Here is a 16729-nt window from a genome sequence, read left to right as displayed (position 1 = left end):
GAAAATTTAGGGGATTGCCCATACACACACTGAGTTCTTTGCACACACTGAGTTCTTTACAGTGTGCTTTGTACAACAGAATTGGAGTTGAGTAATCCCACTGGTTCTTTATTTGTGTTTGTGAAATATATTTCACAATATCATGAAGGATCTTAAGACCACTCATTTTTTGGCACTTAAAATCACGTGGCCTTTTCCCTTGTATCTTATTACACACCAAGGGTGATGTTAGAATCACGTGGACTTCTATAGTCTGCAAACACTTCTTCATCATGATTAAAAGTTCCTATTAGAATGTTTGCATAACTCTTTCTTTCTTTCTTTCTTTCTTTCTTTCTTTCTTTCTTTCTTTCTTTCTTTCTTTCAGTGTTTTGACAAGGAGGAGCTCTTAGAGTGCATCCGGAAGCTTGTGGAAGTGGAAAAAGAGTGGGTCCCGCACTCTACATCTGCAAGCCTGTATATCCGCCCTACTTTAATTGGAACAGAGGTGTGGAAAAAAAATGTTTTCTTCTGAGTTTTATATACATTTTCATTGCTTTGTCTTATCTTAACCTCTTGAAATCCATGCTGTGTAATTGACCATGGCAAGGAGACTAAAGTATTTAATTCTCTTTCTACAGCTGGAGTGGCAACCATATTTTGGCACTTAGGCTAGAGCAGTGATTGTAAGCTTGTCAGGGCAGAGACTGTCCCTTATGTTTGTACAGTGCCCATCACAATGGGGCCCTGATCTCAGTTGAGGCCTGTAGACCCTGCTGTAATACAACTCATAATAAACATTCTATACAGATCTTTTTATTTTGAAGCATTGGGATATATTCACCAGTATTCTATGACTGATTTGTGTCTCTCTGGCCATGTACAGTTTCTATACATTTGGTTTAACAGGCCAATCAAAGTTGGTTTATGGCACCTTTGCATTGCCAGCAGAGTGCAAAGTACCCATAATGCACTAGTGAATGTAGTGCCACGAGTTTTATGAATGGCAGGCCTTGCTTGGTTAACTATATTTTACTTTTTCTCCCTGTCTCTGGTATGTAAATGATTGCTTTCAAAAGTAGCATGTTAGAAAATAGATTAACCACATTTGGCTTCAATGGAATCTTATTGCTTAACTCCCCCCAATACAAATCAAATGGCATCTGTTCTTTTTTCTTCCTAAATTCATTTAAAGTTAATTTAGTGGTCATGAAAGATGCTGGCCTGGCCTGGACAGATGTCCTTTATTTATACATCGAACATATGTAATATGGACAGCATCAGCACAAGCTTGTATGCCTCACCCACATCTTGGAGTGAAGATCTCTCAGGGGGACGAGACAGTTCAGTCTTCATCACCCATTCAATCATCAGCCTCTTTTTCTTAGTCTGCCAACAGAAGAGATAATATAACTTGACTATCTGGATAATCAAGGAAAAACCTAACCTTTTTTGCTTTTTAAGAACAATTTGAGAAGTTGCTATGCCCTTGGCAATATCTGTACTATAGTCTCATACACGTGTTTGTTGTATGTTTGTATTTTATATTATATATATTAAACCAAAGACCTTTTGGCCACCAATTTGGAAGCACTGGTGTGGTTGGATTTTTTTGTTCATTCAGTGTGGGACCCTGTGGCAGCTTTTAGTCTGGCACATTTAAAGCAATGTCACAGTATAATCTCTCTGACATATTTGCATGTACCTTTTTTGTGTTTGTATACATACTCATCATTCCAAGAGTTCCATTCATATACCACCCTTCCCCGTCATACCTCTGAATACTCACTAATCACAGTATTCCTTCCATGTCCTGCTTTTCTACTACAGATTGGCTGGTAGGTTTGCACTCACTCCTGCTGCTAAAGCATAAATGCATCCAGGTTTCACCAATTCAAAGAGGAGTCAGAAGTTTGATAACAAATCATAGTCTCTTTTGTGGGTTCCCCACGGGTTGCTGCCAAGTGATAGGCTGGCCAAAGTGTGATAAACTGTATTATAATTGTAGCAGAAACAGTAAAGCAGACTGTCTGTTTGGCTGCCAGTGAGAATAGTAAAAAGAAAAGGAGTACTTGTGGCACCTTAGAGACTAACCAATTTATTTGAGCATGAGCTTTCGTGAGCTACAGCTCACTTCATCAGATGTATATATAGCTCACGAAAGCTCATGCTCAAATAAATTGGTTAGTCTCTAAGGTGCCACAAGTACTCCTTTTCTTTTTGCGAATACAGACTAACACGGCTGTTCCTCTGAAACCAGTGAGAATAGTGTTATCTTTATAAATTCAAGTGAGAATTATACAGCTAGCAGAACATATAAGCTAATTTCAGTGATGGGAAAAATCTTTAACAGTGTGTTGTCCAAAACATTTTTCCAATGATTGCCTACCTGTGACTGTTAAATTCTCTTTGCCATTAGCACATTGATTTACCTAGAAAATGCTCCACTCTGTGGAGCCTCATTTTACTACAGCTCATTTACATTGAGCACAGCACCATCTAGTGGACATATTTGTTCAGATCATTAGGTGTAAGACAATTTTTCACTTGGTCTGTGTGAATGATTGTAAATTTTTTTCTATGTAGAATATTTCAGTTGAGGTTTTGTAGGAAAAGGAGACCAGCTAGTTACACAGCAATGTATGCATTGAAATTTTGAAAAGTAATTTAGAGAAAAGGCTATGGGAGATATGCATGGTAATTCAATGACTGAATGTCATGGTCTCCCACTGGCAAGGTAATTTAAAGACCAAAAGGTAATTTAAAGTTGTTCCCCTCTGGAGGAGTCCCAAGTGCTACTCTCTCATAGATGAATTTTTCCTCATTCATGGATGAACTTCACCTGCATTGCAGCTCCTCTGTTTGCATATTCACAAATTGTTTGCTCCTGTGATTGAAGCAAGTCTACAATGTCGGTAAAACAATTTGGATACAGGGAGTTGATTCTTATGAACACTTTAGTTTCTTGTAAGTTTTCATAGGAGGGAAAACTTTAAGGCTTACTGGATTATAGGACTAGGAATCAGGGTGTGATTCCTGTTCCCAATTCTGCCACTGATTTCCTGTCTGTCCTTGGGCAAGTCATTTCATTTCAATTTCCCCATCTGTAAATAGTCTTTGTAATACTTAGCTGCCTTACAAAGGTGTTGGGACTTTGTTAACTTAATGTTTGTAAAGCACTTGCAGACCATCAATGAAATTATCTCCCTGAAGTAAGTGCACAGTATTAATATGAAGTGATTCTTCAATGTGGGGCTTCATTAGGCAAGTAAAGTGCTCTAATTGTTTCAGGTTACTCCACACCGATTGGGCCTTTACCCATATCAAGCAGAAAAATTGCTCTGACTTGCAAAAGGTAAACAACAGAAGAGTTCATTTCACCAGCTCCCAACAATGACCTCTTCACCATGACAAGACTCCTAACAAGATTTAAATGGAAGTACTGTATTTTCTTACTGTTAGGCAAGTTTCTATCTGTCTTCCTGTTACATACAGAGGTCCAAAGAAATGGGACTAATGTCATAGTTAGTGCTTCCACACAGCTAGTTTGAGCATGGTTCACTCAATCCAGACTAGTGGTCTGTCAAATACCATGTGGACAAGCAATGGCACTTTCAACAGATTTTAGACTTTGCCTGGGAGCAAACTCTTCACCCCGGTGATGATGGCTCCATGCACGAGAGGCAAGCTCTCAAGGAGGAAGGAGCCTGTAAAGCGATTGTATAGATACTCTAATAAATTCACAGAGGATTGGTTCTTCATATACATATGACAGCCATTAATATGTCCCTTGAATAAACTTCTGAATTCTTGCAAGTAGGTTATGATGTGGCTTCTATCAGTACTTTAAACTTACTAACATTACAAAATTACAGGCAGGCAGGGCCAGTTGAGCGCTACCCCTAAACAAAAAGACACCAAGAAACTGGAAGAAAGGTTTATTCAATGGGTAGCCTTCAACTACTATCTCTAACCAGCAAGTTTTGATTGTCTTTGGGACTCCCTGGCTAAATTTAAAGACTCCCAGCACCAATATTCAAGGCAGGAGTTCACTATCCTCTTGGAAGAAGGAAAGAATGCGGTCAGGACTTCTCTCCAGGCAGCTCTGGATGCAGCCGAATCAACAGCCAGGACAAAGGCTTCCGCTGTCACCATGAGGCATAGTTCTTGGCTCCAGTCCTTGGGGCTTCCAACAGTTCATCCAGGACCTCCCCTTCGAAGGCTCCTTTCTAGTCTCAGAGCAGACAGACACAAGACTTCATGGCCTGAAGACTCAATTGCCACCCTACGATCCTTAGGCCTTTATGCTCCGTTAGCTTCCAGGAAGCACTTCAGGTCCCAGCAGCCTCCTTGTTTCTCAGCATGTCCAAGGTAAGAACCCAACAAAAGAAAAGGGAGATGTTATAAGTGGCACCAGCAGCCACTCCTGTCCACCCCAGCCTCCCAGCTGGGATCTCAGAGGTACTCTGGAGGGCCCAAGCAGGCCTTTCGAAGGTATGCCTAAGGGCATTATACCTGTCACTGCTTCAGAGTCATCTCCCCTTTTATTTTTTGAATGTCTGTCCCACTTCAGCCCAGCGTGGTCATACATAACATTGGACTGTTCTAAATACAGTGACAGTCGGCTATACTCTTCAGTTTTTATCCCTCTGTCAATCCCACCCACCTTCCGCATCTCTCTTCAGGGACCCAAAATCTCACAAGCAACTCCTCCTTCAAGGGGTGCAATCCATCCTATGAGTGGGGGCTGTGGAGAAGGTTTCGCAAGACGGAAGAGGAAAGGGGTTTTACTTCACTTTGGGATTATTTTCCTAATTCCAAAGGCCAAACGGAATCTCTGGTCTATTCTGGACCTGCGTCGCCTCAACAGTTATCTCAAGAAATTGAGGTTCTGCATGGTCTCCCTTGCCTCTGCATTCCCTTCCTGGATCCAGGAGACTGGAACGCTGCCCTCAACTCAAAGGACACATATTTTCACATTTCTATCTTCCATGGCCACAGAAGATTTCCCAGGTTTGTCGTGGGTCAGCACCAGTACCAATTCACCACTCTTGCCTTTGGCCTATCGGCAGCCCCCTGGGGGGTTTCACTAAGTGTCTGGTGGTAAGAAGAACAGGAGGATTTGTGGCACCTTAGAGACTAACAAATTTATTTGAGCATAAGCTTTCGTGGGCTAAAGCCCACTTCATCGGATGCATAGAATGGAACATATAGTAAGAAGAGATAGATATAGATATCTCTATCTATATATATGAAAAGGTGGAGTAAGAGGCTAATTAATTAAGACCTTTTCATGTTCTCTGTATTGTGGCAAAATACCTTGTTCGCCTCAGTAGGCTCAGTCCTTTTTAGCCTTGGAGACTCAGGTTTGGGGCAAGGCAAATCCTTATAGGTGGCACAGGGTCCTGCTACTCCTCTCCTCAATCAGTCCCTTGTGCTTGTTTTCCTTCCCTTCTGGGGAGCGAGTGCAGCCCTCCTACTGGGAAGGCCTGGTGTCTTGCTGCAAACAGCCTACTGGCAACTTCCCTGATCCTCTCACTCCCTTACCCTCCCTCTCCTACCACCCAGGGGAGGGTTTAAAACGGTCCCAAGTAGTTGGAGTCAGCTGAACCTAATTGGGTCCCTAGCAACCCCTTTTCCAGCTGAACCTTATTGCCCTGTGGTTCTCTCTCCTCAGTGGATAGGGAGGGGCCTTTTAATCCCCTGGGACTAATTACTACCCCCCTTTTGTAGCTGTTTGTTCTGGGTTAACCACTGTGTGTGTGTGTGTGTGTATATATATATATATATAGAGAGAGAGAGAGAGAGAGAGAGAATATGTGTGTGTGTATGTATGTATGTACATATCTTCTTACTATATGTTCCATTCTATGCATCAGATGAAGTGGGCTATAGCCCAGGAAAGCTTTTGCTCAAATAAATTTGTTAGTCTCTAAGGTGCCACAAGTATTTCTGTTCTTTTTGCGGATACAGACTAACACGACTGCTACTCTGAAACCTGTCTGGTGGTAGTATCTTGACAACTGAATAATCAAAAGTTGGTCAGAGGGTCGAGTTCAGAATAACATCAGCATGGTCCAAACCACCTTCTGAGCACAGGGCTTGCTGATAAACGAACAGAAGTCAACTCTTGTCCTGGCTCAGAGTATAGAATTTATTGGGACAGTGCTCAACTCATTCCAAGCCAGTGCCTTCCTGCCAGAGGCCTGAGTCCAGACTATGTCATACCTGATATTCAGTGTCATGGTCTACCCAATTACAACAGCTTGGGTTTGCCTGAAGCTACAGGGGCACATGGCGACATGTACTTAAGTGGTTCAACATGCAAGACTGCACCTTAGGGACCTTCAGATGTGGCTAGTGTCAGTATATTCCTGGAGCAGACACCTCTTGGACTCCGTGCCAACAGTTCCTCCCCTAGTCCTTCACCTCCCTGGAATGGTGGAAAGACCCAAGATCAGTAATGATGGGTATGCCCTTTGTTATGTCTCAACCCACTGGTAGCTTTTAATCTTGGACACGTCAGACCTAGGGCAGGGAGGCCACCTCACCAGCCTCAGGCCTCTGGTCCCAAGAAGAACTCTCCCTGCCCATAAATGTCAGGGAGCTCAGAGCAGTATACTTAGCTTGTCAAGTGTTTCTTCCCCAGATCTCAGGCAAGGTGGTGCAAGTCCTGACAGACAATAGTGCGGCCATACCTGCTATATCAACAAGCAGGGAGGGGCCTGATCTTCGGCCCTGTGTCAGGAAGTCATCTGTGTATGGGACTTCTTCACGAAGCACTTCATTCATCTCAAGATGTCACATCTCCCAGGAATCCGGAAAGTACCGGTGGATCACCTCAGCAGATCCTTTTCCTCTTACCATGAGTGGTCCCTTCACCCAGGGGTCACCAGGTTCATCTTCCAAAGGTGGGGGCCTCCCCAGATGGACCTGTTCGCTACCAGACAAAACAGGAAATGTCATCAGTTTTGCTCATTGCATGATCACGTCCTGGGCTCCCTCTCCGATGCTTTCCTCACAGATCTCCTATGCTATGCCTTTCCCCCAATCCCCTTGGTTCGCAAGGTCCTCCTAAAAGTCAAACAAGACAAGGTGAGAGTTATTCTGATAGCCACTGGTTTGGTACGCTCCTGAATCTCCCAGTAGCAGCTCCACTCTTGCTGCCACTCAGTCTGGATCAAATCTCACAAGACCGTGGCCGGTTGCTTCACCTGAACTGAACCTCACGTCCCTGCACCTAACTATATGGATGTTGCATGGCTGATCCCAGAGGAACAGGCTTTCTCAGAACAGATCTGGCAGGTAGGTAGGTAGGTAGTAGAAAGGTAGTAGAAAGCCGTCCACCAGGACTACCTACCTGGATAAGTGGAAATGCTTCTTGACATAGACGTCTCAACGAGCTCTCTCTACATCCCGATCTTCCCTTCAATCTATCTTGGACTACTTGCTCCACATAAAGCAGCAGGGCCTAGCCCTCATGTCTGTCAAGTGCTTAGCAGCCTTCTGCCCACTGGTGAATGGCAGGTCAGTGTTCTCCCACGAGATTATGGTACAGTTTCTCAAGGGGCTGGAGAGGCTCTGTCCTCAGGTTCACAAGCTGATCCCGCAGTGGGACTTAAATGTGGTTCTATTGAGACTCATGGGTCCTCCCCTTTGAGCCGCCAGCATCATTCCCCCTGCTGCTTCTGTCTTGGAAGGTTGCCTCCTTGGTGGCGTTTGCCTTGGCCAAAAGGGTCTCTGAAATCAAGACCATTACATCAGAACCACCTTACACTGTGTCCTTCAAGGACAAGGTCCAGCTGCACTCTCCACCCTGCCTAAGGTGGTGTCACAATTCCATAGCAGCCAGGCCATTTTCCTGTCAGTTTTCTTCCCAAAGCCTCCCAAGACCTCTGAGGAACAGCAGCTTCACTCATTGGACATTATGCGGGACCTCGCCTCTTATATTGAGAGGATTAAACTCCTTATAGCAATAGTGGAAAAGATGAGAGGATGACCTACCTGTGTCAGCCCAGAGGATCTCATCCTGGATAGCTGCCTGTATTCGGGCTTGCTATGAGTCATCTTAACTGTTCACTCCACAATAGCCCAAGCTTTTGTCAGCAGCGTCCCTCTCATAGGTCCCAACACAGGACATTTGCAGGGCTGCAACCTGGTCATCAGTACATACCCTTGCATATCACTATGCCATCACCCAACAGGGCTGGGATGATGCCACTTTCAGGAGAGCAGTGTTGCTGTCAGCATGTGCATGAACTCCGAGCCTGTCTCCAGGGATACTGCTTGTGAGTCACCTAACATGGAACGGACATGAGCAAGCACTCGGAGAAGAAAAACGGTTACTACCTTTTGTAACTGTTGTTCTTTGAGATGTGTTGCTCCTGTCCATTCCACAACCCACCCTCCTACCCCTCTGTCAACGTTAACAGTAAGAAGGAACTGAGAGGGTGCGAGGCCGGCGGCTCCCCTTATACCAGCGGATGAGCATGTGGCTCCAGAGGGCACGAGAGCCAGCCCAACAGATACCCCACTGAGGGAAAAATCTCTGGCAACGGTGCACTTGGTGCACACATACCTAAAGTGGAATGAACATAAGCAACTCATCTGGAAGAACAACAGTTACGGAAAGGTTAGGAACCATTTTTTTTATGATGTCAAACGAAAGCCATGTGTAAAATAAGGGTTACTTAGGCCAGCGGTTCTCAGCCTTTTTCTTTCTGAGTCCCCACCCAACTGTGCCACAATTATTTTTCTGCATATAAAAGCCAAGCCCTGCGTTAGAGGGTAGCAAGCAGAGGAATTGCCTGGGGCCCGGCCCGCACCATGAAGCTAAATTGCTCAGGCTTTGGCTTCAGCCCGGGTGGTAGGGCCTGGTGCCCTGGGCTGCAGTCCTATGTAGCGGGACTTCGGCTTTCTGCCCTGGGCCTAACGCTGGCCATGCTTGGTGAACCTCCTGAAACCTGCTCACGACCCCCCAGGGGACCCCAGACCCCTGGTTGAGAACCACTGGCTTAGGTTGGTTTTTTGAAGCAGCATCTTTGCAGATGCATTGTGCCCTTTGACTGGTGATGGAGCACCCACCTGCGGCAGGTGCTTTGAAAGTGATAACTCAGAAAATCTAAACTGTGACATGAAGAAAACAAAGCAAAAACTATGTGTGTTTCTTTTACTGTGCAGCCTTCTCTTGGAGTCAAGAAGCCAACTAAAGCCCTGCTGTATGTTATACTGAGTCCTGTGGGCCCATACTTTGCAAGTGGAAGCTTTAATCCAATATCCTTATGGGCAGATCCCAAATATGTAAGAGCCTGGAAAGGAGGAACAGGGGACTGCAAATTGGGAGGGTAAGAGAGCCTGATTATGCATTAATTACATAGTTTAACTGTTGGATTATTTTTCCTTTCAGTAAAATCCTGGCTATGATGCTGTATTATTAAATGTTGCAAATCAGAAATTGTAACAAAGGCATTTCCAGAAAAGAGGTATCTCACCTCCAGTCAAAATGGGCTACAAAATGGCAGACTGCCGATCTGTTCACCCTGCATAGATAGACTAAGGCTAAGGTTGTTAAACTATAGTTTGTGGACCCCTGGTAGTCCATAATGAGCTGCATGAGACTGTGGAGCTGTCTCTTCATGATTCCAGCTGCTAAAATAAAGACAAGTCAAATGCTTTCCTAATGTTCGCAAAAAGAAAAGGAGTACTAGTGGCACCTTAGAGACTAACCAATTTATTTGAGCATAAGCTTTCGTGAGCCGATGAAGTGAGCTGTAGCTCACGAAAGCTTATGCTCAAATAAATTGGTTAGTCTCTAAGGTGCCACTAGTACTCCTTTTCTTTTTGCGACTACAGACTAACACGGCTGCTACTCTGAAATCTTTCCTAATGTTGTTTCTCTATGTAAGCAGTTGCTGCTGTTCTGTCAGAAAATGGAACAGAAGGTGTCCATAAGACAATTTCTGTGTTAAGTTGTCACATTATGAAAAGTTTTGAGAATGAGGGCAAAAGTTTGGAATAAGGGCAATTGCAAAGAGGAAGGGACTAAGAGAAACTTCTGTCCGGTCTTATTTTTGGGGGAAAAAAGTATATGGAAGTTTGATCTACCTTAGTCACCGTTGAAAGTCAACAACTACCTAGAGTTACCAGATAGTTTCCCAAGTGTGGTAATTGTCGGTAAATGTTGAAGTTAAAATTAATCCCAGTTTAAAGTGTTCACACAGTGCCTCATGATTTTCTGCCTCCTTTTATCAAAGTATGCATCTTGTTTTTCCTAAAATCTTGCAAATTTGTGTGAGCATGTCTGAAATATGCAGTTATAAAGAAAACCAGAGTTAAAAATCTAAGTTTAAATCTCTTCTGACTAGATTTCTGTCAGCAAATCCACTGGGTAAAGACAGGTTTCAGAGTAACAGCCATGTTAGTCTGTATTCGCAAAAAGAAAAGGAGGACTTGTGGTACCTTAGTCTCTAGTCCTCCTTAGTCTTAGCCACAAGTCCTCCTTTTCTTTTTACTGGGTAAAGAGTTACACATCAGACGGCAGCAACAGGCAGTGAGAGCTAAGGGGAGGGAGGGAGCCTGTATGGCTAAGGGAATCCCCTGCTTCCTATTGAACTGACTCCTATTGAACTGCTTCAGGTTTTCTGCTTCTACAAATAAACTAGCTTTAAGCCACTTCCATGTGTATAAACTTGAAGTGCTGCGGCCTTCACTGCATAATCTGTTAGCCACTTTGCTTGTACAAACGTGACACTTTCATGAGTCAGTTGGGGCAGGGGTTACCTTTATATCCCAGGATCCAGTGGAGCTCCCTGGCGGCCCACCAAAACTCCCTTTAGCTTTATCCAGGTAGTCCACAGACCCTGTGGAGCAGTATGGTGCTGCTAGGTAGGGGGAACACCCTTGACTCTGGCTGAGCCCTTCAAAGTTTTATTTTGCAGCAGCAAAGTGACTTGTAGTTCATTCATTTAAATGCTGCCAATGGAATCATGTCAGGGGCAGGAAATTACTCTGCAGAGCATTAATCGTGAGGCGGATTTTGCAATCTGGCACTGAAAGTAATGTAAGCTGTTTTTAGAAGTAGAAGAATTAGGAAGTTTTATAGCAGGAAGATACCCAGCTAGCTAGTGATATCTGTCTCTTTTTCATTTGTTCCTGAAAGGAATTATGGTTCTTCCATCTATGCCCAGCGTGAAGCTATGGAATTAGGGTGTCAGCAGGTTCTGTGGCTGTATGGAGAGGATCATCAAATCACCGAAGTCGGAACAATGAATCTTTTCCTGTACTGGGAAAATGAAGATGGAGGTATAGTAGTATGTGGCACTAAACCTCTGCTTGTTGCAGTCCTCAGGCCTGGGAGCCAGTTGTGATCTCAGGACCGGTGTCAGTGTTGTATGGATGATGCTTCTTGGGGTTTGTAGTTCTGGCCCAAAGAATGGTGGCCTGCATTGCCTTCCTTTTCTGTTTTAGTAGAAGGAGGGAAGTCACCCCTCAGTCAATCCCCACTAGCCCCCACAACTACTTCAGAATTCCTTCCAGCAGGGCCCTTCCAAAGAAATGGGGTTTGGGACCTTCCCTCTGCAGAGAAGGCAGGTGATCAGAGACTCTGACCTTGCAGTTCTGTGACAGGCTGCAACTGCCACCTTTATCTCTTCTGCTTCCGCCTTGTGTGGCTTCTGTCATTGCCTCTAGCAGGGGCATCCCCATCCATTCCTGAACCATGAACTGTGTCCACAAAGCAATCTGACCTTCCTTTTGAATCATGACTTTCCTGCTCAGCAAGATAGGTTCATATTGTCACTGTAGCAGCTTCTCCTTTCTCCCAGTGGCCCTCTCTTAGAAGATAAAGTGTCGCATCAATCATCCTTCTACATCTTTAATCCTGGTAAATTACGTTGAAGATGTAGGACCAGATTTTTAAAGCTGGGCTCGAGCTTGGAAATTATGCCACTTAGACAACTGACTGTCTAATTACTGTGTGCAACCAGGTATTTAGACACTTGCGTACCTTCACTTGTGCATGCAATTATTTGTGTCTACAAAATTGTGCCTGCAGTTGATAGAATAGAATATCAAGGTTGGAAGGGACCTCAGGAGGTCATCTAGTCCAACCCCCTGCTCAAAGCAGGACCAATCCCCAAGCTTTGCCCCAGATCCCTAAGTGGCTCCCTCAAGGATTGAACTCACAACCCTAGGTTTAGCAGGCCAATGCTCAAACCACTGAGCTATCCCTCCCCCAGCTGGTTGCTAGTACAGAAAGGTAACCTGGTTTGAAGGACTATGGGCCTGATCCAAAGCCCATAAAAGTTGATAGACTCCCATTAACTTCCCAGGGCTTTGGCTCAGATCCTAAATAAAGGCAAAGTGTTGTTCCACCATCTGCCAGTCTCAGAAACAAAAGAACAAGAAATCGGTATTCAAGCTCTGATCCTTTTTATGATAATGCAATGCACACTCTTGTAAAATGCCATTTCATTGCCATTTTTCTGCCAGTGCTATAGTGGTGGTTAGTAATGTCTCACAATGGAAACAGCATTGTGCTTTATTTTGCATAAGAGTTTGTGAGTCAAGATACCTGGGTTCTATTTCCAGTTTGACTGCTGATTCTTGGGCAAATCCCTTAAATGTCTCTGTGTCTCAGTTTATACAGCTGTAAAATAGGGATAATATTTACCTAGCTCTAAAAAACTTGCTGAGATCAAGTGAATGATGCTATGTACGTGAATTTTATTATTTAATATTTCATCACAGTGGATTAGATATTGTAGCCATTGGGCCAAATTCACTCCTCACGTGCACCTTCACTGGAGTTACACCAGCAAGGAATTTGGCCCATTTGGACAGCGTGAACAAGAAGTTGGTTAGCATTCAGTGTTCTATTTTTCGACCAGGAATAAGCAGAAATTATCCAGCTGCAATACCAGTGTGTTACCAGTCCACTACTGAATAGTATCATTGTGACATGGGTGGAACAAACAATCTGTAGTTCATGCCATCCAGCCTAAATATATGCCAACCCTATTCCAAAACAGACCTGCCATTACACATGCTATGATCACTTGCACTGAACGGGCAATTAGCTATTTAGCAATGTATTACTAAGAAGCCTGGGTAAGACCTAAAACACCTACAACTTAGGGCCCCATAAAAATGTTGCCACCAAGAAAATGCGTGCCAGTTCATAACTGCCTACCCGCATGCATCGTGGCAAAAAGTGACTGCTGTTGGCTCTGTCTCTTCATAAGGAATGCTACTGGTACTAGGGTGACCAGATAGCAAGGGTGAAAAATCGGAACAGGGGATAGGAGGTAATAGGCACCTATATAAGGCTAAGCCCCAAATATAGGGTCTGTCCCTGTAAAATCGGGACATCTGGTCACCCTAAATGCTACTTAGGGGGTCCTTGTTTTGTTTGTTTCATTGTGAATATATTGCAGTGGGGGGGGGGGATTAAACATAGAAATAGTGAGATTTGGAACTAGAAATCATGGGTACGGTTTAAGCATCAGGAACATACACCTCATTGTGTGTGCAGGGAGTAATGTAAACTCTGTGCGTATGTGCTATGTTTTTTGTGTTCCCTCATGAATGCACTAGATGGGGACTGATTTCAACAGTGCTTCAAAAGAGGGTCCATTTTTACTGCAAGCCGTTTCTAGATCAATTTATCCCTGGTATTGGACAAAAGAGGTGTCTAACATTCCAGTCTTGGGCGGATCCTAGAAAATGTCTCATTCATAATGGTGGTAGGGGGAGGGGGAAATTGCCCAATAGCCTCTGGTAAATTTGCATGACACACATTATGCTGATCCTGTACATTTAGCATTGCTCTGGCTGAATGTAGCTAAATCTGGATCACTGTTATTCCAGGAATAACTGAGCTCAGTAGTTTCCATTCATGAAATACTGCTTTCATCAGTGGCATATTTGGAGAGTGACATATACCTAGGATGGTTTCCATGTTTACCAAATGTAAAGCTTGATCACCATGTGATCCTCCAGGCCTACCTTTTGATGGCACATAACGTTGAGAGACAAAGGGTGACAGGAGTGGAAAGCATGTTAAATGAAATGTCTGTTTCTCCTATCAAGGGGCTTAGCTTGGCAGAGATGAAGACCTTTAAAATCAAAACAAGTGTACAGTCTAGGGAATACACCAAATGGGGGCTGTACACCATGGAATCTGTTTATATTTTCCAGTATACAGAGGCAGTGTTGAGAATGGTTGGTGCAAAGAGTCAGGACACCTGGGTTCTATTTCTGGCTGAACCATTAAGCCACTATGTGATCTTGGGCAAATTATTTAGCTCTGTGCCTCAGTTATCCCATCAATAAAATGGGAAGAATAATACCTACTTCATAGGAGTGATGGGATGCTTAATTCCTTAAAAGTTCTTTGGAATCCTCAGATCAGGGCCGGCCCTAGACCACATGGCGCCTCAGGCGAGGTGCATCTTCAGCTCCCCCCTCCATTAAAGTTTTGAATATCTTCTTTTTTATTGCATTTATAGCCCATTTCACCACTTTGATGCACGATTTGCATGCATGATTTATCCCTGTTATATTAGATATAAATTTGCACACAAGGATCTGTAAATCTTCGTTCTTATATCTCATTGACTGACTGGCAATGCCCCGCCCCTTATATACCTACAAGGGCATAGCTGACAACATTCTAGGAGGTTCGAGGAAAATGTACCTCTCAGAAAGTCTGGAAGGTTCCATGAGATTCTATGAAGGTCCAGAACATTCTAGATGGTTAGTGAAAAATGAATCCACATACAGAATACCTGAAACATTTTACTTCAAACATTCTATTTTCCCGTTTCTCACTAACAACAAAAATAGCACCCCGAGCCCGGTGCTCCTCCAGGCCGGCACCCCAGGTGGTCGCCTGCCCCTCGATCCAGCCCTGCCTCAGATGAAAAGACTCATAGAAGTTCAAAGTAATGCTCTTATATGTGTGAAAAATAGAGTTTGATGCTTGTTAAAATGGTCATTGTTTGTGCTGCAGAAAGTGCCATGTGGTGGTGGAGCTTGAAGTTTGCTGGTGACACAGTGTGGGCTGTTAGATGCACAGTGATCCTAAAGGGATGGATTCTTTTTGTAGAGAGTGACAGAGAGATTGACAAATTTATGGGATGACAGACAGAAAAAGGGGAAAAAAGAGAGGGGCAGAGGGCCTGGCAGCAAGTAGCAATTTGGAACAGGGAGGGAAAAATGGAATGGAGACCTGGGGTGAGAAAGGAAAGTGTGAGGAAAAGAGAAAAAAATGAAGGAGAGAGCGTGTGACGAAGTGGGACTGTTCTTAATGTTTCCTCTGAATAGTGTGGGGGTGCCTCAGTTTCCCCTAGGCAGTTCTTAAGTATCTAGGGGGTGGAGTAAGGGTGTATGATCATTGCAGAGCCCTAGAGGGCAGGTGTGTGCAGGAGTCTGGACACAGAGAATGGCCGACACCCTGTTTCCTGGCAACTGATGGCCTGGGCCCTTCCCCCCCTGCAAGGTGAGAGCTGAAGGGTTGGAGAACAAAGGAACCAGGTGACCACCTGGCCCGGGAAAGGAACAAAGCCCAGAGGAGGAGGGGCTGGAGGGGGTTTTCAGTTTGGGGCTGGCTGGGACATGGAGTGAAGTGCAGACGTGGTTGTCTGGCTCACTGCCCCCCAAAATGGACCCAGCTGAGGGGTCCCGTTCTCTGCACCTGCAAGCTTTGGTTTAGACCATGTTCCTGTCGTCTAATAAACCTTCTGTTTTACTGGCTGGCTGAGAGTCACGTCTGACTGCGAAGTTGGGGTGCAGGACCCTCTGGCTTCCCCAGGAGCCCCGCCTGAACGGACTCGCTGTGGGAAGTGCACGGAGGGGCAGAGGATGCTGAATGCTCCGAGGTCAGACCCAGGAAGGTGGAAGCTGAGTGAGCTGCGTGTCCTGAAGACAGGCTGCTCACAGAGAGGCGACTGCCCCAGAGTTCTGACTGGCTTCATGGGGAGCAGTTCCAGAGCATCGCCCAGGGACTCCGTGACAGAGCGACACAGAGGGAAGGGGAGAAGAGGATTATAATAGGGTATGGACCCCAGAGCTTCCTGAGGCCTATGTGACCCAGAAGTTCTCTTGGTGGCCCCACCCCTGCAAACATTTTGGTGTTTTTCTCAGTGTTATAGTAATTTACCTAGCCCTAAATTCATCCAATATGCATCAATCAGTGCATGTTCATAAATACTTGTGTGATAAATGAAGGGGGTGTAGCTCCCTTTTATGGACACCCAGCCAGCCAGTTAGCTATAAAATCCCTCTTGGTGTCTGTTCTCTGCTTGCTTTACCTGTAAAGGGTTAACAAGCCCACAGGTAAAAGAAAAGGAGTGGGCACCTGACCAAAAGAGCTAGAACTTTTTAAAATTGGGAAAGAAGCTTTCCCTTTATGTCTGTTGTGTCTCTCCAGGAAAGAGGGGAACAGAGGGCAGCAGGAACGCTGTGTAAAGCTTTAAGCCAGGTATGAGAAATCATCAGATCATACCTAGAATTACTTATTTGAAATCCCCCAAATATGTAAGTAAATTAGGAATGTTTAGATAGACACGATCAGGTTTATTTCTTTATTTTGGCTTGTGGACTCCTCTGTACTAACCCCAGATGTTTTTGTATGCTTGTAACCTCCAAGAAAGCTATTTTGGGTGCTTAATTTTTAGAATTGCTCTTTTAAAATCTAGGAAAAGCCTAAGTTCCAGGTGTATATTCTTCCTTTTGGTTTTTAATAACATTT

At 44.4% G+C, this 16729-nt stretch overlaps 1 protein-coding gene across 5 annotated transcripts in view; it reads left to right on the top strand.

Annotated features, from left to right (window-relative positions):
* The window catches only part of BCAT1 (branched chain amino acid transaminase 1), a 113912-nt gene that overhangs the window by 75312 nt on the left and 21871 nt on the right, over positions 1-16729 (top strand). For all 5 annotated transcript variants that reach the window (XM_048827037.2, XM_048827010.2, XM_048827017.2 and 2 more), the window contains 3 exons: positions 368-487; positions 9160-9323; positions 11138-11280. In XM_048827037.2, coding sequence (XP_048682994.1) covers positions 368-487; positions 9160-9323; positions 11138-11280 — 427 coding nt within the window. The remainder of the gene's footprint in view (positions 1-367; positions 488-9159; positions 9324-11137; positions 11281-16729) is intronic.

Source organism: Caretta caretta, chromosome 1 (assembly GCF_965140235.1).
Source record: "Caretta caretta isolate rCarCar2 chromosome 1, rCarCar1.hap1, whole genome shotgun sequence".
NCBI lineage: Eukaryota > Metazoa > Chordata > Testudines > Cheloniidae > Caretta > Caretta caretta.
Note: the sequence above shows the minus strand (reverse complement) of the source record. Positions and strands in the feature narration are given on the sequence as shown.